The 22,158-nt window shown below is 48.4% G+C and overlaps 1 protein-coding gene across 1 annotated transcript in view; it reads right to left on the bottom strand.

Annotated features, from left to right (window-relative positions):
* Positions 1 to 1,606: 1,606 nt before the first annotated feature.
* Positions 1,607 to 22,158, bottom strand: part of Htra1 (HtrA serine peptidase 1) — a 47,412-nt gene continuing 26,860 nt past the window's right edge. Inside the window, exons 4-9 of the mRNA XM_031388566.1 lie at positions 7,981 to 8,175; positions 7,490 to 7,522; positions 5,675 to 5,789; positions 5,230 to 5,287; positions 3,513 to 3,608; positions 1,607 to 2,304 (exon numbers count right to left, since the gene is read on the bottom strand). Coding sequence (XP_031244426.1) covers positions 2,136 to 2,304; positions 3,513 to 3,608; positions 5,230 to 5,287; positions 5,675 to 5,789; positions 7,490 to 7,522; positions 7,981 to 8,175 — 666 coding nt within the window. The 3' untranslated portion in view covers positions 1,607 to 2,135. The remainder of the gene's footprint in view (positions 2,305 to 3,512; positions 3,609 to 5,229; positions 5,288 to 5,674; positions 5,790 to 7,489; positions 7,523 to 7,980; positions 8,176 to 22,158) is intronic.

The following is a 22,158-nucleotide window of genomic DNA, read 5'->3' as shown; positions in this document are numbered from 1 at the left end:
AGAGACTGCAGCATGGACTCATCCCTGAAGGAACAGAGAGGCAACCTGGGAAGGCATCGGGGACCAAGTCAGAGGGAAACCTCTGGGTCCTAGGACAGAGTTAACACCTGTTCCTGAGGGCCTAAATGCTCAAGTGTTCATCTGTGTTCTCTAAACCCTGTGCCAGAGACCTGAGCTGTCTCTGTCCCCAGACTGCTCCCCGTTTCTACGCATGCCCACCAAACCATGCCCGAAGTTCACCAGTAGCCAGCAGGGTAGCCTTGGGCAAGCTTCTTCTTACTGACTGTCACTTCCATAACTATAAAACCTGGAGCAGCAGCTCCTATTTCTGGTCACTGAGGGGCTGAAGGAGGTGTGCATACAATGCCTGGGCTGCATCTGGTTCAGACATCCTTGCCCATGGCGTGGGGATTTCCCACCCATTGTTCTAGTTGTAATCTGCTGTGTCCCCAGACACGTTGGTTTCCTCTTACAATTTACCATCTCCCAGTTTCTCAGTGTGAGTGGCATGAACTTTACACTTAGGTTAAGGCAACGAACACTTCCACCCACCACCAACACTTCCTCTACCCCCATATAACACCTTCCCCGATCTATCTAAGGGTGAACCTGAAAGCTCTTCTCCATTAAGAGACAAAACATAGAACACATACTAAGGACATGGGACTGTTTGGATCCATCCTAACTTGGCTGCATCATCATGATGGAGAGCAGAAGGCTGGACTGGGCTACAAGGACTAGAGATACTCCGCACCAGTACTGATGTATACTTTGGCCAATGTCATCAAAGGCCCTGCTATCTGGCCTTCCACAGCCTCTCCAGGTACTCCTCGTAGAAAAATTAAACTTCTCTTTCCTGTACCAGGAACCATGTGGTTGATGACCTTTGACACCACCACGTGACCTTTGACACACATCATGTGTGCTTCTCATGGTGTCCTAGGTCCAGGCAGGTACCCCTCAAGTTAAAGTCACACAATGACTTGCTTGAGTCTAGCTGTCTGGGGTCTTGTAGAGTTTTCCCAGGGAGAAAGAAACCTGCAGCTGTGGTGACTATACCTGTGGGAAGGCAGAGTGAAGGAGCCATGTCCAAACTCTGCAGGATGAAAGCCTTGCTCTCATTTTGGACCCAGGATAAGTGAGTTTATAGCAACTTTGTGCATTATGTGGACTTAGATCAGGCCATTCCTTTGTCCTAGTCTAAACTGGCTCTCTTTCAGGAGGCCTGACTGACTACTAGGAGCCCAGAGAGCAGAGAGCTTGCTTGCCTCCTGCTCTGGCTGTCCTCCATGCTTGGCCCACAGCAGAACAGATGCAAGACCTTTTGGCACAGAGCAGAGGTCCAAGAAATCGTCGTTGACGGATTGCATGACGTATGAGATCTACCCACACTCTCCTTACTTTAACGAGCTCCAGAGAAAAGTAGAACTGTCCATTCAGTGAGCCAGGGTGGCCAAACCCTGGGTTGTATAACACAGGCAAATCCCAGAGGGGGATTTTGAAATAACTCATAGGGCTGAGCACAGTGTAGTGGAGTGAGGAGCCCACTGACATCAAGGCCATTTCAAAAGGACTGCAGCCAGCTGATAAAAGAAACACGCCAAAATCTAAGTATGAAGAAGTATTTTAATAGCTGAAACTCAAAGTCATTGTACTCCTGGTTCCAGGATTCCTAAGAGACTTTTTTGGCCACCTCAGAAGCCAGGGTCACCCACCTGTGGTCTCGGGGCATCAATTTCCTCTGAGTGCTAACGCAGAGGAAAAGTGTAAACACGCCCAAGGCCATGGCCGTGAGGACCGTCCTCTCACCTATGCATCTGTCATCTGCATTAGTCGGACAACCTGGGCTAAGAGAAAGGACAAATGTTGACTGTTTGATCAGGAACAGCTCAAGCTTGTAAGGAGAAGCTCGCTGCAAACCTAGCATACAGAAGGCAGGACTTCTGCCTGGGCACCTGCAACATTACATTTGTTTTGCAGGCAAACTATCAAGAAGGATTCTGTCGGCAGGGGTGTTCCCTGAACAAGCGAAATGTTAGACAAAAGTCCTGGGTGTCCTGCGTCACCAGCTCAGTTCTCATTCGCCATCCCCTGGAGTCTTTGAGGGAAACATGAAGTCTGGCTCCTGCCTCTGCTTACGGGTCAATTTCTTCAGGAATCACCGTAATCACGATGTCTTCGTTGCCCCTGCGGACAACCATGTTCAAGGTGTTCTCCTTTTTGATGACATCACTGACGTCATTAGCAGTGACCACGGACTGTCCATTGATGCTGATGATGACGTCATTTTCCTTGAGCCCGCCACTGAAACGCAAAGGGAAACACACTGTTAACCTTTCCGTTCCTCACAGTCATCAAGAAAGGCACAGCTTAGAACCCAAAAGCCCAGAACAAATGGGGGCTATAGGAAATGGGGGTGAACTCAGACGGAAATGACTTCAAGCAGAGATGGCATTTCCTGTCGAGATTTTTTTTTTTAGGCTAAATCAATAACGTCTCTTGTAGAAATGCCTATGAAATCTGTGTGAACTATGGTCAATTATCCTCAGAGGAGACAAGAAAACACCAGGTACTATGACCAAGGACCTGTGAGCCAATTTGCTCCTAAATGGCACTGTAATTTAGAAAGTGACTCCTCCAGGAATGCTGGATGCCTCTATTCAGAGACTCCTCTATGCTGTGGCTGGAACTTTAGTTCGTACGTGACAGGATCAGTATGCTACCAAAGTCCCCCTCGTTCTAATACAAGTCTACAGACTTTTTCCACAAAGGGCCAGATGGGAAACAGCTTAAGCTTCACAGAGTATTTGGTCTCTGTGTCTTAACTACTCAATTCTGCTGCAGCAGCATAAAAATTGCTCCAGACAAGATGTCATCTTATCAGGGGACAAGGCTGAGGTCTAATAAAACATGTGTGCATATTTGCACTTCAGAGAATTTGCAGTATCACAAAATAGTGTCATTCGGATTTTTCTCTAGCCATAAAAATAATGTAAGAACTGATTTTTCTCAGCTCACAGGTCATCCACAAAGAGGCCTCAGGCCAGGTCTGGCCCTAGGGCATCATGTACAGCTCTTGAGTGAATATCACTCTCTAGATGTCACGGGGGTCCAGGAAACCAGCCCGAGTTCCGGCTGAACTGCTTCTTCTATTTTGATGTCACTGGGTTGTTTCCCTTTAGGTGTTGGCAGCTACGACTTCACTAGTCACAAATGCAACTACAGAAGGCTCTGCGCAGGATCAATCCTGCACAATCAAGCTCTCTCTACAGCCAAGCTTCCTAGGGATTCCCAGCGAGCCCATTGGTGAGTGCTCTTCCTAGGTCGATGACCCCGGAGATGACCCAAGGGAAGAAACCTATTTCTGTGGACAAGCCCTGAGTCCAAGGCAGCCAGGAGCCCTGGCTGATAGGAAGTGATGGCCCACATGGTTATCTGAGCCAGCACAGAGAAGGACACTGCCCCCTGACCCACAAAGGTATCAGAAAAAAGAGGGATAAGCCCACACTCACGCTTCCGCCGGGGTGTCAGGAATGACTTCAATGATATATGCTCCAGAGAGCACATCCGGGAAGTCTCGGTGACGGTCCTTCAGTTCTTTGGCTTTGCTGCTTGGGAAAAAGGGGGCTTGTGTTAATTAATATTACCTTCCCACGGCCTTCTCAGGCCAACACTCAGCTCTCACCAATTCCCTTCTTATTCTCAGCTTGAGGTCTTCTGACCCTACTTGACCGTGACACACACGTATAGAGGCTTTGGCACAGCACAACATTTACGTGGAGGTCTGAGGACAACCTCAGTGCCTGCCTTGCACCTTGTTTGAGACAGGGTCTGTTGCTGCTGCGTACACTAAGCTAGCTGGCCTGCGACAGGGATTCTCCTGTGCTTGCCTCCCACCTCCACAGAGAAAGCACTGGGACTGTAGACGCGTACTTCTATGCCTGGCTTTACACAGGTCCTGGAGATTTGAACTTAGATCCTCATACTAGTAAGCATACTAAGCACTTTACTCGCTGAGCCAGCTCGCTAGCCCCCAATTCTGCTTTAAAATGGCCTGCCTACCAGCATCAACAGTACTCTATAAAATAGTGAGCAACTACTTTTTTTTTTTTTTTTGCTGATACAGGTTTTTTATTGATTTAAGTTTTATTGCATTATGATGAGGTAAAATACATAATTTCAATTTATCTGAGTTTGTTAACATTTAAAAACTTATTTTAAGTAAATAGAATTACATCACATTCTTCTTTTCCTTTTGTACCCCAACTCCTCCCAGAGACCCCCCCATACCTGTAATACTTTGTTTTTTTTTTTTATTTTGAGTGAGTAACTACTTTAAGCCTCAACATTGGACTGCTGCTGTGGCTGGTTGTGATTGCCAAAGCTGAGCTGGACCTGGCTGTACAGTAGGCACACCTACACTGTTAACCTCATCCTGGAGGGCAGGGTGCTGAACAACCCAGGAAGGTGGCTCCATAGCCTAGCTTCCTTCCCCAACACTTGTGTCTCCTCTGCTTCCAAAGACAACGGTATGACTTCAGTCTCAGCGTGCCATCCCATCCTTGGCAACACTAAGAAAAGCGCCATTGTTCATAACCTGTATAGAATATCTTAATATTTTGACAACTGAATAAAACAGCACTATCAATACATCCTGCTCTCAGAGGACTCAGACATGCCAGTCAATTCGGTTTCCTGCATTTCATGAAGGTCCCCCACCCCCACCCCAAACCTCTTCTGATATGTTGTGAGCCTGGCAACCCCAGGCGGCAACTTCTCAGGAAAACAAGTACATCAGTCATCAGTACCCTGAGGCAGGGCCTGTCCTGCTTTCCTGCAGCCACACCCCTCGCACTAAGCGTGCAGGGGAGGCTGGTGCTCCAGGCTGGGGCGGGCACTGCGGCACTCAAGGAATGTGAGTTTCAACAGAGCAAGTGTAGAGATGCAGACACAAAAGTGTGCAGGTTATTGAGCCTTCTGAGGTACAGGCCTGCCTGCAGAGAGGAGGGCAGAGTCTTCCAGGGGGGTCAGAAATGCAAAAGCAAAGAGGCCCAAGCCCACACCCCTCCCTCCCCCAGGGTGACGTGCTTTTAAAGCAGAAACCATGATGACTAAAGGAAATAAGTTTCTCTTGAAGAATGCCCATGAAGCCTTGTGAAGCCCAAGTTTATGTAAATACAGGTCAGGCATTTATTTGTATTCACATAGTTATGTGTCCTGTTTACCCACCTAGATGTGAGCGACATCATTCGGATCCCGATATACTTCTTCTTGGTGACAGTTTTCCCTGGTGTGACAACAAAGAGACAAAAAAAAAAAAAAAAGTCAGCCCGGTTCTCGGGAGTGTGGGGAGACAGGAGCCAGAGTTCTAAAGCTCCACCTGGTAGCATGAGCCAGAGGGGGGCACCCAAAAACTGTAGTTCAGTCCTGGCCTGGATTCCAGATCTGCAGTGAGGAATGTCTCTCACTTCAAAAAACAGTCAAAACCTGTGTGTGGCATGACCCTCTGTTGCTAACCTCTATGGATGTCTGGAGTGAGACTCCCTCTGTTCAGTCTCGACCACCAACACCACCCTGGAAAGTATTCACTCTCAGCTTCAGAGTCCTGATCTTAAGCTTCTGGTGTGAACCCACCCCTCGAAGCTCCACAGAATGCCGGCCGGGCTCTAGTTACCTTTGGCCTGACGATCGTGGGACTCCGTCAAGAACTTTTTTATCTTATCGGATGGAATTGCGAAGGAGATGCCCGCTGTCACCTTCAAGGTGTTAATCCCAATCACCTCGCCATCCTGAAAAGCAAGGGGCACAGCTCACTAACTCCAGGAGGGTCAGAGGCGGGCACAGGCTGGAAGGGAGCAGGAAAATCTACAGGACAGGAAGTCTTTGAAATGCATTGCCAGGTGTGGCGCCTCACCCCTGCGAGTCCAGCAGCCGAGATAGGATCAGTGTGAGATCCTGGCCAGCCTGAGCTACAGTTTGAGGCCTAGTTTCAAAAACAAAGGCTGGGAGGAAGATGCTATCTGTCTTGACTGGTCATCCCACGCTCTACCCAACAAATGTGTACAATTAAAATAGTAATAAAAAAAGAAGCGTGGGCCGAGAAGATGGCAACATGGTTAAAGTGTCTGCCGTGCAAATGAAAGCACGGAGCGGGGAGCGGTCCCCGGAGGCAAGTATATGCTGGGTGTGTGTGGTGACCTGTCTGTAATGCCAGCCTCAGAGTCAGAGATGGAATCCCAAGAGAAAGCTGGCTAGAGCAACCAGCTGTGGCACCTAGCTCAGGGTTCAACTGAGAGACCCTGGCTCACTGAATAAGGGGAAAAGTCAATGAAGACGGTCCCTCATCAACCCTGGGGCTCCACAGGCACAAATACACATGTGCACAGGCAACACTGTCCCCCTCCAGTGAACACACAGACATCCCACACACACACACACACACACATACACACTTGGGGCCACATACATGCAAATGTTCATATACACAGACACATGGGTGGGAGAGGGGTATCTGGGCTGTGTCTGAGAATCAGGAAGGCTGGAAGGAGAAGGGCTGGGGATAACGAGGAGAGATGATAGGGCACCTGGGTAGTGCCACCCACACTCAGCTTTGGAAGAGGCAAAAAGCTCCAGGTGGAAGCTAGTGGTTGCCTTATTGCATAGACGAATGATTTCAAACTCCACAATAGTTTCTCTTTTCATAGAAAGGATGTTTCCAGAATCTCAGAATTTCTAAGGTGACTGTCCACCCCTTCCTTCCTCTCCTACTTCCAAGAAGTCCACTTTAGATGCTGGGTTGAGCCGCAGGCCTCACTCCCAACAGCTGCCCCAGGTATGGCAAGGGGAAGTAAAGATGTGGCTTTTCCCTGAGAAGTTTCTGGTGACCTGATGCTGGGCTGACAAAAGGACTCTGAGAACTTTCAGTATAAACTGTTCTCGGTGTGTGCTTTGTCCATGTCCATTCCTGACACCAAGGGGACCCAGCAGGACGTTATCATTGGGTGGCCTCAATTTGATACTCTCTCAAACCACCTCCCAAGCTCTGGCATTCTGTGACCCGAAGCCTTCAACTTTACACTGAAGTGTTGAAGTCTAGGTTAAGTGAGACATCTGTGAGCTAACAGGTGGCTTCTCCAGTCATACCCACAGGCATTCGGGGAGAGTTTTGGCATGGGTCGGAGCCAGGCCAGCTCATCTGGGCTCAGCCACCCTCAAGGCTGAAGGTACCTTTCTGCAGCTGGCAGTACTGTGGGGACTTTCAGTCCTCTTTCTGCCTAGAGTGGACTTAAACTCCATGGCATCCACCTGTGGCCTCTGACCTTACTGCTTCCAGAAAGGGCTGGTAGGGTTTAAGGTGCCAAGAAACAGTACATTCACATAGCTGGCTATAAAGCTAACTGCTTGTTCTGACAAGCTCACATCCAAAGAGAAAAAGCAAAGACATGCCCGCAGACGAAACAAACACAGCGTAGGTACTGGAAGGCCTTACCAGGTTTACTAACGGGCCTCCGGAGTTTCCATACTAAAACGGAACAGAAAGGGAAAGGTTAGCTCTGCATCATACCACTGCCTAATCAATGTCTCTGCCCAGATTTCAAAGCACGGTAGAAGCAGCCGACGGGGGCCGTCCCCAGGCTTTGTCTCTCATCATCTAACATTTAACTGAGAAAAAGGATCGTGACCATTTTCACAAAGCTTGAGACGAGCCACAGTGAAATGATTTAGTTCTGAGACCACCGTGAGCAGCTAACCCCACTTTTACCTCCTCCTTGGATGACACTGGCTACCAAGGACCCCATAGTTCAACTCTGTACAGCTCCAAGTGGGACACTTCCCCTAACGCCTAACACCAGAACATCACAGATGTTCTGGGAACTCATGCAGACTGCAAGAAGGTTTGGGAATAGTAAGAAGCCTAGCTTGTCCTCTGGTGAACACTTGTCCCCAGCCCAGCAGGTAGAGAGGGAGCAGAGGGCTCACATTGATGATTGCATCTGTCTGAATGTAGTCCATATCAGAGTTCCGAAGTCCCAGCTCTTTGCCGCCTCGCTGGGTGGTGCTGACAATCCCAGTAGTGACTGTGTTTTGAAGAGAAAAGGGGCTTCCGATGGCGACTACAAATTCTCCCGGTCGCAGCTCGGAGGAGCGGCCAAGCAGCAGGACCGGCAGCTTTCCCTGTAAGCACAAAGGGAGCCATTGCTGCGCTGTGGCTTAGCAAGCTGGATAATACAAATACAAAGGAGGAAGAGCAGTCCTGGTCCCTAGGGGCTGAGCTTGGGGTGGACACTCCTCTCCTGAGGGCCAAGCCCCTACCATACTCCACACACCGCAGGCCATTAGCAAGTCAGTGGAACAGAAGACACCTGTAACAAGGAAAATGGGAAAAGGTGATAGACCGTTTCTAATCTCACGTCTTGGAACTATCCATGCAGCTGGACAGAGAACATGGGGAGACAACCTAGGTTTAAGACTTAAAGATCAAAGTCCCAGACAGGGATCCTGAGCCCGTGTGCCATAGGGGAAGCAAGGAACCATGCATGGGTCTACTTTCCCGCGTGCATAGCCTTCCTGAGGCCTGGAGAGCCCTGAGGCAGAAACTCACACAGATTTTCGTGTGCACCCTGGTGGTGGTGAGGCACAAAGACAAGCAGAGGGGCTGGCAGCACCCAGGACCCAAACGGTGGACTGTCTCTCCTTTGCATACAGGGAAAGTCCCCGTCAATACATTTGCTCCCAGCCTATGTAGACTGAGGATTCAGGTGAAGACGCCCCATCTCCCATGCCCTCTAGATACTGGGCAGAGTCCGGAGTCCTAAATAACTCCTCAGAACAAGATAGGACCATGGAGGTTGAAGGGCTGGGGAAAATGGCTGCAGGCTGCCTTCTTCCACAAAGATGGTCCCAGGGCCTGCCTTCCTCCTCCTACACAGCCTAGAAATCCTGAACTTTCTATGCATTGCTCATAGAGTCCAAGAAAAGCTAGTTCTGGCTTCCTGCTAAGGGAAACTGTTTAGATTCATTCACCTTGAAAAAGAATAAGCTACCAAAAAAAAAAAAAAAATCCAGTGTGGGTGGAGGTGGGCTGGTGAGATGAGTAAGCCAGACAAGAACGTTTATCATCCCCTCTGCAAAGAGAACTGGACTGCTGATGAGCTCCGACAATTGTCTAGCAGACAAGAGAGGCTCCAGGCCCTGGGTGACTTGAGATAGAACAGATTTAACTATACTCATCAACTCCACAGCACCATCACACACACACACACACACACACACACACACAAACACACACGTGGCCAGTAAGACTAATACTGCCTAATAAAACTCATGTAGGAAGACAGAGTGCAACCTCTCACCAGCCAGGAGCCTTAGAAGCCGCACCTCTTGACTCTCAGATACCACACACCCCACAGACCACCAGCCATCTATGGCACGGGCTGGAACCAGGCTGCCAAATTGAAATTCTGCATGACAAGTATGGGCTCCTCATCTGAGAAGTGGGAATCAGACAGCCCACCAATCTCACTAGTCTCTTCTGATTTAGGATAACAATGAATTAGGAGCCTGAACAGCTCTCAGAAAACAGCCTGTTTGGCCAATGGGTCAGCTCTTTACTAGTATTCAAATCCTTGAAAATCCAATGAAGGATTCCAGCAACTGTGCTGTGACAAGCCAGGGTGTGTCACCTTTCCAGACACAGTTCCGCACTGGCTATGACCCTTCCACTTTAAGGTCACCTGAGGCCAGAGTCTGTGGCATTCCCTGCACAGACCCACTCAGCATCCAATGGTACCCAGCAAGCTCAGCGCGACATGTTTATCCTGGGTGGGTGCCAACAATCCCTGCCAGCAAGCTCTGCCAAGAATGACCTCAGCAATCACAATAGGGTGGGGCAGAGTCTGGCCGCTGCCGAGCGATGGCCGCATCAGGGGAGGCCCACCAGTACGGTACCATTCCTTTGGGGCCTGGGGCTGGCTGGAAGTCCTGTCTTTAAAGCTTCAGGGATAACTGTGAAGGACAGGCAAGGGAGGTGGCTACAGCCTGCAGCAGGTCAGTCTGGAGGAAGCAGAGCTACACAGATAAGAGTCAAGCACAGACATGGAACGGTGGGGCCAGCTACACAGTGGAGACCGTATCAGGTCTGAGGTGATCCGATGTGAGAATCTTTACCAGCATTTGGCTGTACCACCCTCCAGCCATGGCCTCTGCCCTCTAGGAGAGCCAGAGATGCAGGCTTTAACCCACACGGCCCTTAGACAGCAGGGACCTAACAACGCCCTGCTGGGTGCTTCTGTCCCAAGTCTGAGCTCAGGCCCAGAGGATGTTAGGAAGGATGCTTGGGAGAAAGCTGTATGGACAGAGGGCAGAGACCTCTATAACAGCAGGAGATAGAGGCCTCTGTGCTATAGAACACTGAGAGGACATGCCAGGCTCAAGAACAATGGTCTCATCCATGGTCATCAAGGTACCCAGACTGGGATTAGACAAGGGGACACCAATGATGAGAATCCATAGGGATGCCATGTGACTACCCTGTCACAGCCATCCAGGTGGGCAGTCCCAATGAGCGTGTCTCCTTAAATACATGTTATAAATCATGAAGGGTTATTATGAACATAAAAACTAAACAGGAGGATGCACAATGGCAGGGTAAGGAGAGAGATGTCACAGTCTAAATTCTCCATTTATATGAAAGGAACAAAACCTTCCCTGCCAGATGACAAAATGGTTTCAGGGCAATCTGGTGATTTGGGAGCATAACACCCCACACACACACACACACACATACCATTTCACAGATATAGAAACTGAGACTCAAGATGGAGGAGCTTCTCTCAGCCATAAGAAGCCTGGTTAAGCTGAAGAACCAGTTCCCAGCCCCAGGCCTCCATCCCTGTAAGACAGGAATTCTAATTGCTGGACTCCAATTATAGGTAGAAATCCCTGAATGGGAGAGTGAGGTGGTGCCGAGGTGGCGGCCAAGCCAGATTTACAGCTCCATGAGGTCAAACTGCCTGAAGGGACCCTGCAGGTGCTGGCTGGATGTAAGCCTCGGGCTCACTCGCCTTACTTCGGTCCAAATGGGGCTCATTCTCAGCCACAATCCTCACCCAGGCCTGTCTGCTCGGTAGCTAAGCTTTCCCTGGCCAAATTCCTGCTCAGTAATTGAGCTTTTAATTCTATCCCTGTCTAGACAACCACACTCTTGGGGGGACAGAGGGGATGAAATATACGTACATGGCTGGAAGGCACAGCCATGTTGCAGCCTTGACCTACGGGCACCCTGCCACACTTCAGGGTCCCTGCTCTGGGTCCACAGGCTGCTTCCCACGAGCCCACATTAAAGCTGTCTCCAGGCTCCTGGCTGCAGACGCTCTGTCTGGGGCTCCCTTTGAAGCAATGCCAGCCATAAGCCATCCAGGAGACCAACTCTTCCCGACAGTCCCGTCCCACATCCTCCCGTCCATCAGTTCAAAGCTCCCCTAAAAAGTAAACAGGACAAACAACCAAACATCAGTCCTGATAGTTGCAATGGCTGAGGGGAAAGAAGGGACCCACTGCTCCTGTTGGCCTCAAAGCTGGGGAGGCACAAAAAGGCAACTTGTAGGCACAGTAAAGTCATGAGATGAAGTCAGGAAAAATGGCTCTGAGGCTCCACATCATAAAGCCAAGAAGGAGCCCTGAGCCTCTACCAGGAGGGTCAGCAGCCTTTTAGGATGCAGGATATGCACAGTCAGTCTCTTACTGTGAGTTCTCACCAGACTGGAGAGAAACGGCAGCCTGAGAGGCTGGCAGAAGAAACAGCTATGAAGAAGGAAGATGTATAATCACCATATCTTCAGGGCACTGCCTGATGCTAAGTGGTATCATCAGAGTCATGAGAGAGACTAGAGAAAGAGAAGAATTCCTAGGGGCTGGGAAGATGGCTCAGCTAAGCAGCCAGATGACCTGAGTTCCACTCCTAAAAACCTAAAAATAAGAAGCCACATGTAGTGCCATGTATCTCTAATCCCAACACTCCTGCTTCAAGATGGGAGACAGAAACAGGAGATACCACATCAACTCAAGGACCAGTTAGCCTAGATAATTATATGCAGGGTAGTGGCAGAAACAAGAGAGATCTTCAACAAGGTGTGTCTTAAGTTTCTATTGCTGTGAAGAGACACCATGACCCGGCAACTCTTATATAAAAACCAAAATATTTAATTGGGGCTGGCTTACCCTTTAGAGGTTTAGTCCATTATTATCATGGTGGGAAGCATGGCAGCATGTAAGCAGACCTGGTACTAGAGAGTTGGCAAGAGTTCTACATCTGGATCGGTAGGCAGCAGGAAGAGAGAGTGACACTGGGCCTGGCTTGAGTTTCTAAAACCTCAAAGCCCACCCCCTGTGACACATTCCTTCCACACCTACTCCACATCTCCACAGGGGCCATTTTCATTCAAACCATCACAAGGTGAAAGATAAGAACAGGCGCCAAAAAGTTGTCCTCTAACCTCCATATACACACTTGCACACATATGCATCGGGCACCTGCATGCACGTGACCACACATGCACAATTTAAGAGAAAAAAAAAGAACCCATAATTCCCAAGTTATAGGCACATCACCTGAGTAGGTGGAGAATGAGCCCAAGGGACAGTGTCAGTGGCCCTGAACATAGACTCCAGGCTTCCAGTGTCCACATAAATTTACTAAATACCAGCCACAGGCTGGATGCTAATTGTAAAGTAAGTTGAGGGCTTGGTCCATAGAATGGTTCTACAAAGGTCTTCCTACTTGGTTAAATGATCACCACCACCCCCAAGCAGGCCCAGGAGCTTCACTTTCAGGACAGAAAGTGAATCTGAGAGGGGAGAGTCTCAAGAAAATGTCTTCCCAGTGCCCGGCATAGGACTTCAAGGAGCAACATATCCAGTCCAGCTCTCTGGGCTTCCTGTCTGTTGGGCAGAGCATGGATGAACCACTGGGGCTCAAGAGTAAAGAGGAACAAAGTCCATCCCCTTGCTGTGGGCAACTGGGCACAGAATTGTCTATAAGTCATGTCTAAGCATGGAATAATAGTGTAAGGCTCTGTGTGTGTCTCACATGCAAGGAACACTAAGCCAAATCCAAAATGGACACAGTCATGTGTCTGAGATCAGGGTTGTACCAGGACTGAGAAAAAGGAGAAGCACTTTTTGAGGTGAACTAGGAGTGGGCTGGTCCCCTGTGGCCAGGCTTCAAAAGCTGAAGGACAACACTAAGAACCAAGCACCTCCTCCTCTCTTCTCTGTCAACTTCACAGTCAGAAGACAGCCTCTGCCAATCCAGACACCACACAAAGACAAGGTGCCCGCTAGCAACATGACTCCTCAGAAGAACAGAGAGAGAGCCAGTTAGATAGCTCATCAGGTAAAAGCAACCTAAGTTCCATCTCCATGAAAGGTTCCCCAAGATCTGGGCTGCAGCATACATCTCAGCTGAGTGAAGATGCCGGTGACTGGGCGAAGCCTGGCCACAGTAGATAAACTCACTCCTGGTTCAGCTCACACAAGGGCTTCCTCCTGCTTTGTTGCACAGGAATTGTGAACAGTGCAGATGCTCAGAGCACAAAGCTCACCAATGAGGAAAGAAATGATCTATGCACAAAGGGAGGGGACAACAGCCAGCACGAAGAACAAAGCAATGACAGAGAGACTAGATGGAGCTCAGTGGTAGTCTTACCTAGCATGTGCAAGACCTTGTGTTCAATCCCCAGCACAAAGAAATTTAAAACAAAAACAAAAACAAAAACAAAACCATCAGATGAACCAGCCAACAGGAACTGGGCTAGTGGTTCTCACGTAAAGGGCTGGCCTTGCTGTTTATTCCATGGTATCTTTTGGAGAATCTCTGTTTATTGGGTAAGCTTGGCCTTGGCTTCAGGCTGTCATGTGCTGTAGGTTTCGTTAGTGAACAGGGGATGAACTCTAACTGCCAGAACTCAGCACAGCAGGAAAGCTGAGCCCCTGCTAAAGGATGGCTCATTTGGGCTTGAGGTCCAACATCAAACAAGCTGGTGCCAAAGAAAGATTGGGCAAAACATGCTCGCATACTTCGAGTGTGTGACTTATTTACAGGAGAAGCGACATCTTGGTTTGGGTGGAATCCTATATTTTTAAAAATGTATCATTTGTGTGTATGTGCGTGTGTGACAGTACATATATGCTGGTCAGAGGACATCTTTGTGGAGTCATTTCTCTCCTTCTACCTTTACATGGGCTCTGGAATCATACTCAGATCATTAGGCTTGTGTGGCAAGTGCCTTTCCCCACTGAGCTATCTCTCTGGTCCTGGATCTTATATTAACTCAGTCTGTTACTTGATTGATTGCCCTGGATTTTACTTTTACTTCCTCTAAGAATAAAGGAGTTGAGTGTGGAGTCAGTGATGATGATTAGGACTCTTTCCAGATGTGGCTGTTGCTGAAAATTCCATTAGCAGTAGTTAAAAGGGTAAAACCATATAGGTGGGGTGGGGAGGAGCTCAAATTGCACACAACCCTCAATAAGGTCTCAAGATTGCTGCAGCATCTCAAGCATCATGTGGACAGACGTCTGGAATTCATGAGGCGGTCGTTTGACCAGTCATCCTGCAGCAAGGACAGCAGAAAGCCAGGTCCCTTCACCAGCTCAGCTGTCACTACCAGCCCATGCACTCACTTCATCCCTGAACCTTAAAGACAAGAGTAATGAAATGAACTAACAAAGCCAAAATGAAGAGAAAGTTGGTTGCCCATCTTTTAAAAAAAAACAAAAAAACAAAAACAAAAAACAAAAAACAAAAAACTAATGAGCCAAGTCAATCATCTCTCTTTCTCCTTGAACGACAGGTTCCTCCGTTGCAAAAATATTTTTGTTGCTGAGCCTGCAGTTTTCTGTGTCTACCAGCTGCCTGCCCGGCACACTCCTGTTGAGGGCTGGGGCTTTCAGGCCTCATGTTGGCTGAAATTTTCATCAAAGGCTAATGTTGCAGCCACTGGCTGAAACTCAACTGAGTGATTCAACATGCCTTCTGGAAACAGTTATGTCAACCGCTCGTTTTCTTTAAGACTATGCAGTAGGGGGAACTGTGTATGCCCCTCCCCATACCCAGAAAGAAGAAAGCAGAGGGGGTTTGGGGAAGAACTTGCCTAAAGGCGAGGGGAGAGTGCTCTAGCACATGACTGGCAAGGGTGGTAGAAGCACAGGCTGTGGGACCAGGTGAGCCAAAGCTTTGCTAAGGACCAGTTATAGCAGCCACAGGGCATTGTGAAATAAAACGTGGCCCCATGTTCATAGGATCTTTTCTTTATTCTATATACTCTCCCCACATCTTAATTGTCTGGTTTTACTTTGGTCCTTGAAGAAATTCCCAGATTGGTAAGTGCAGACACCCAATTGGCCTCATAACCCAGCTATATAATCTCCACACTGTACCAACCGGGGTAGGGAAGTAAAGCCTGGCATCTCTCCTTCCTAAGACCCAACCCAGAGATGATGGATGACCTCAAGGACTTTGGCATTACCACCTCTATGCAAATCTATGGGACTGTGTTGGGTACCTAGACCAGAGTAGAAGCTTTCCCATGCCTGGTGATCCATGGAAGATGCTATTAGTCTGTCACTCCAAGCCCTGCAGAACTCCCTGCCCTAAGATCTGTGAAGTATGACAGTGCCCATGCCTCTTTGGGGCACAAGATGTCTTCCAGGCATGGGATATAGTTAGTTACAATCACCACACAGACAAATAAGGGAGACAGGCAGAGTCCGGGGTCCGTGTACTGGGAAGACCAGAAACTCTCCTGAGGAGAAATGAGGAGGAGGAATCACCTGGGCCAAGACTCCAAGCCCACTGAGCACACACCATTGTCCCACTGAGAATCTAGGACAAGACGCAGATCCAAAGATCAAATTGGAACAGTGGCGTCAGAGCATAGGACCTCTCTGAGTCCATGGGTTATAAAAGCATAAATCACGTGCCCACAAAGTCATCTGCGAAGTGGACAAAGAGTAAGATGCCTAGAATTTAGATTTAAGGAAGAGGCTATAAATGATGGCATGGTCATGTGTAGGACCTTGACAGAGTCAAGGATGGCTGCAGTGAGTGGAAAGATGCAACCCAGGGACTGAGAGGCTAGGGCAGGAGGGACCTGCTCCATGGGTACTAAGACCACCAACATACACAGGCTCACAAGATTGGTGTCACCAGCATCCCTTTCCCCATTAGACATGCTATTGGTGTCTAGGGATGCAGGACATGAGAAGCTGGTTGGAAGGGAGATGGAAGAAGTGAGAGCAATGGAGGGAGACAGAGGAGTGGGAGAGTGCAGGAGGCAAAAGAAGAGAAGGAATGTAAACGCTGAAGTGCAATGTCCTTCCTCCTCACTGTTTATGAACACCACCATAATATTTAGTCTCCTGTGAGATAGATCAAGAAGTGACCGCTATTTCAAATATCCTCTTGCTCTGTTTTAGACCACAAAATGTCAACAGCTGTATATGGGAGCCAACAGCCATACATATTCTGTGGCACCCACAGGAGAAGAGACAGGATGTTGGTCAAATTTTCTAGATGCATCAAACCATTTGACCACCGACCTCAGCATGGCTGCTGCGGCAGTGTCCTGTCATGGAGGATGCTCAATAAATATTTAGAAAAATCAATAGACAAGCTTAAAAGACCCATTAGACTCTTAGCAAGGAAATGGGGATGAGGCAGGGCAATCCTCACATTAACTAAGGCCTAGCATGGCATAACTAAGGCCTAGCATGGCATAACTAAGGCCTAGCATGGCATGACTAAGGCCTAGCATGGCATGACTAAGGCCTAGCATGGCATAACTAAGGCCATGGTAACTGACCTGAAATGCCTTGGTTTGCAATTATCTTTAAAGTGTTCTTGCTATGAGATTTCAGTGTCATGTTTTAACTAGTGTCTTGTCAATTAGTGTGTTTAGTCGAACAGTCAGTCCTCAATCCACCACAAGGTCTTACCTTTCCATTACAAAAAGATCTGGAAGATTTAGCAATCAGTTAGGGGAAACTGTGTTCTATGTCCAGATAATTAAGAACCCTTTTCATTTTGAGCCTCTCAGGAAATTAAGTGCCTAGAAGGCCTTGGAAGTTCCCAAAGGAGGAGCAGGCCAGGAAGATGCTTAGACACCACAAAGAGATAGCAGCTAACTAGAAACGCTGGCGGTGTGATTTAGAAATTATCATAAACTTGCTGGAAAATGCTTGTTTGCACACAGTCCAAGATACAGATCACCCAGGCTGGGCAGAAAAGGAGAATTAAGAAGCTTCACCAATCATTTCCCACCTGTCCCCAAGGCTGGCTCAAGGCATCTCATCTCACCCCAACCGACAGAAAGACCGACTGACCGACTGACCAACCAACCGTCCCTTCTACAGATAAGCTCCCTTTATGCAAGCCTTCCAGCCTTGGGCAGGTTCTTGTCCTCTCCCCCTTTGTCTCCTTCGTTCCATTTCACTCCTGTCTCACACACTAATCTTCAGCTCCATGATTTGTGCCCACTATTGCTACATGTGCAGACATGTGTAAGTGTGTAAGTGTATATGTGCATAAGTGTATATGTAAAGTGGTCGGAGCTTGTTGAACCTTGCTTCATCCACCATGTATACACGCGCATACCTGATTTCCCCTCACCCCTTCTGGCAGCCTCAGGGAGCTTCTTGCCAGCCCCACAGAATCAAGCTTTGTTTCAGGGAAAAGTGCTGAGTGATCAATTACCAACTCTATACCCCACCACGGTTTACCCTGGATGTCTAAGCAGACCTAACAATGTCTGGCCAAGACAGCTGTTCAATAGCGCATAAGACAAGAGCAAATGAAAGGAGGTGTAAAGTTGAATAGTAACCTGGAAAACATCTTAGAATTCTAATAAAGTCCTGTTTACCAACACCACAGAGAAATGGCAGACTTAACGCCTCTCTCTGCTCTGTCCGACAAAACCAAAGCCTCATTCTCGCAGAGGCAAACTCTTCCCAGAAGAAAGACAAATGAAGTCAGCTACACGGTCTGCACTTCTTCTGGTCCCTTCTTCACTGAGCTTCGTGCTATCCCACACATTTGTCCCAGACACTTGCCGCTCCCTCAGAATAAGGATTCTATCTGTCACTAGTGCTGATTAAGTCTCACTGTGAAGCACTGGAAGCCAAATGTCTGGCTTCCCTTGCCATACGGTCTCTAGGCCAAGTACGCAACTTCTTTGGAACAGAATAAAAGCAGCCATAGGCTATATAAATGAACAGGCCTGGGTGTGTTCTGATAAAACTGTTTACAAAAAAAAAAAGATGGAGGGGGTCAGATATGGACAAGAGGCTACCGATGGCCAATCTAGACTAACACACAGGCATGCTAACTAACTAGACTAACACCACAGTCAATAAATCCCATTCTGTCCCCTCCAGATGAGAAGGACAGAACAGACTCCAATAACCTGAGACCTGCTTTGTCTGAACCATCATTTCTTCCTCCTGATTCCCTGCAAAGGGTGCCAAAGAGAAAAAAAGCATTGCCATATTAAGAGAAAAATGGAGCCAAGGAATTTCCTCAACCATCAACGGAGTTCTTGACATGGGGCCAGAGAGCTCATGGGGCTCCAGTTCTGAGTTAGGGAAGTGAAATATTTTCACACACCAAAATGACTCCAATCAGAACAATAAGGAGTCATGCAGCCCTTTGCTTCTGGAGTGAGGACCTGCACTGCAGAATAAAAGCCACCTTCCACATCCTGTCTGCACTTCTTCCTTCCTGAAATATTGATGCTCACCTCCCTACAAAAAAAGAAAAAAGGTAAAAAAATCAAAAATTAATCTGGTAATAGGAGCTTCGCACATCAACAGGATCTGTGTCATCTCTGACAACTGCAGTGGAAGCCCTCCTAGTTCCGAGAGAGAAGACCACAAAAAGTACAGCTAGAGGAAGCACAGAAAGTACCCAAAATGGACAGACACAAAAGCCAGTGGACATTCACAAAAGCCAGAGAGGAAGGTCTGGGGCAGTGCCTACTCCAGGCTCCAGCCTGCTTTATGGGAAAAGGGCAACATCCAGAGGATGCACGGGCTTTGGTTATCTGATTTGCTTTTGGAAGAGCCCATGGGCTTAGTCAGCATCCTCTGACAGTCAAGTGGCCTGAGGAGAACCCGAGTGAGTCATCCCCTGGTGGCCAGCCACCAGAGGCTGACTCTCCACATGCAGAGCCAAACTATGGGAGGTTTAGATATGAAAGCCCCAGTCCCCACCCCCACCCCCAAGTGACCCTGCTCTGAACTCCATGGTGAAGCTTCAGACTTCAGGCCCTCTCCGCAGGCTCAGCAGAAAGAGGACCCTCAGTAAGCAAACACAACGATACCCAGAGGCTATGCTTCAGCCACTTCAAACAGGTCTGTGGGACTGATGGGCCAAAGGTGGCCAGGCACCTCTCTACAATGGTAGGCCTGAGGGGAGAAAGAAAGCCACCTCGAGCCTGAATAAAGGTTGTGTGTCCAAATATTTACCTGGTGGTTGGCGTCAGGGAAAAGAACCCACAGGAAGTCTCCTTGCTTCCTCAGCACTCAGAGGTACCAAGACCACAGGCTCAGTATAACTCTGGCTTGGGCTGTATCTGGCCAAAGCCAACAGTGGGAGACAAGAGTGCACAGTCAGCCTGCTGCACAGTCCTCTTTATCTAAAGCTGGTCCAGAGGAGGTACTAGTCATGATCTCTCTCTCTCTCTCTCTCTCTCTCTCTCTCTCTCTCTCTCTCTCTCTCTCTCTCTCTCTCTCTCTCTCTCTCTTTCTCTCTTTCGACCTGGCTAATCTTCTGAGCAGATGCTGTTGTCTCCATCAAGGTTTCAGTTGCTCGTGGTCTACAACATGACCAAAATGCAAGTTGGGAAGGAAAAGGTTTATTTGGCTTGCACTTCTATATCACTGTTCATCATCCAAGGAAGTCAGGACAGGAACTCACTCAGGGAAGAACCTAGATGCAGGAGCTGATGCAGAGATGCATGGAGGAATGCTGCTTACTGGCTTACTCCTCGTGGCTTGCTTATATAACCCAGGCCCATCAGCTTGGGACGGTCCCACCCACAATGGGTGGATAACTAATTAAGAAAATGCCTAACAGCCTCTTGTGGAGGTATTTTCTCAATTAAGATTCCCTCCTTCCAGATAATTCTAGCTTGTATGTCAACTTGACCTAAGACTGGACAACGCAGCTGTTCAGTACCCATGACCTGACCTGAAAATCAAAAGAAATGTATCCTTTATACTCTAGCAGAAGAATGTGGAGTCTGAACACAGATGAATTGCTGGGGAGATGGCTCAGTCAGTGAAGTGCTTCTTGCACAAGCTTGAGGACCTAAGTTTGATTCTCTGAACCCACAGAAAGCCAGGCACACCTGTGATCCCAGCATGGAGGAGGCAGAGCTAAGGGGATCCTTGGAGCTTGTTGGCCAGCCAGTGTAAACACATCAACAAGCTCTAGGTTTGGCAAGTGACCGTGTCTCAAAGAACAAAGTAGAAAGCAGCTGTCACCTAAACACAGAGAGATAACAGGCAGACACAGAGACAGAGAGACAAGGAGAGACAGAGATAGAGAAATCAAAATCAAGTGAAGCTAGGTACAGGGTCACGTGCCTGAAACCCTAGGTATTTTGCAAGCCGAAACAGGAAGATTATTTGAGCCCAGCAGTTTGAGGCTACTCTGAGCAGCAGCATATTAACACACACACACACACATAGAGAGACAAAAATAAAGAAAAATTAAACAGCAACAAATTCCTATTTAAATGAGGAAGGAGGGCAAATACAGAATGTATGGAGTCTCCTGTCTTGTCCCTCTTGTGATGGGGGGAGGTTGAGGAGGACTCAGATATGGGAAACTATTTTATGCAGTGAGTCAGGCAAGGGATGTCCCTGGGGTCTAAGGCAGGATGTGGCTGCATCCCTGAAGGACAAGGGGAGGCCAGGAAGAAAGAGCGCTCTAAGCCTCGGGAGCTGGGCAGAGACGGGTGAGGAGTAGGAGGATGAGGGAAAGAGCTCCAGATCAAGCTGGGTGGTCTCAGGAAGGAGTTGTCAGGACAGTTTGAAACAGTGGGTCTCAACCTTCCTAATGCTACGACCCTTTAATACAGTTCCTCGTGTTGTAGTGACCCCTAACCACAAAGTCATTTCATTGCTACTTCATAACTGTAATTTTGCTACTGTTATAAGTCCTAGTTGTAAATATCTGCTATGCGACCCCCAAGGGGGTTGTAACCCAGAGGTTGAGAATGGCTGCTCTGAAAGAGAGGCTTTCCATAGCATAGGTGGCGCAGCATCTGGAGGAATCAGTATAACAGCTGGGAAAACAGCTGTGTGACCCTGCCCCATATTTCTGCCCATGCCTCCGTTCCAGACTCAAGACACCTGATAGGTTGACATTTTACATTTCCTCCATCCCTTGCAGCTCTAACCTTCTATTAAAGGGGGAGGGGGGAAAAAGACAATAACTGCCTTTGAATTAAAGTTAAAAATATTCTGTACACACGGCCAGTGGCTGGTGTTAAACACATTTGGAAGTAGTTTGTATCCCAAGCTGAACTAGTTTGCCCTCAAAGCTGCTTTCCATTAAAATGTTTACGTGTGTGTGAGCCCCACCCCCACCTCCAGACCAACCCTGATCCTACTGAGGACCCTTAGTTTCAGCTCTAGGACAGGAGCATCCCATGAGGCTAAAGGGAAGACTGTAGAGGTCATCCTTTCCCCTCCCGGGGGGTTGGCCAGGAGTCTGGACCACAGAAGGCTTCCCGTGTGAGACTTTCTCACTGAGTTCTTCAGGGTCTCAAAATGCAACAGGCAGAGTGAGTGCACATGTGTCGGCTCAGCAGAGAAACAAAAGAGAGGATTTTGGTCACAAGCCCAGAAAGCTCTCCGGCAACTGCAAGCCAAGCAGCTTCAAGTCCTTAGAGATGTGAGGCATCTCTGTGAGAGGGAGAAAGTGAAGGAACTTGGGAAGGGCCTGCTCTGTGTCGGTGACTACAGAGGCCTTATACACTGTGTCCTTTCCATGAGCAGCATCCATCAGTGGTTTGCAATTTTAAGGGTCAGCATGTGCTCACCAGACTTGGGCCCTATGGGTTAAGGCACTGTGGCATAGAACCCCCGCCCCCC

Source organism: Mastomys coucha, unplaced genomic scaffold (genome assembly GCF_008632895.1).
Source record: "Mastomys coucha isolate ucsf_1 unplaced genomic scaffold, UCSF_Mcou_1 pScaffold21, whole genome shotgun sequence".
Taxonomy (NCBI): domain Eukaryota; kingdom Metazoa; phylum Chordata; class Mammalia; order Rodentia; family Muridae; genus Mastomys; species Mastomys coucha.
Note: the sequence above shows the minus strand (reverse complement) of the source record. Positions and strands in the feature narration are given on the sequence as shown.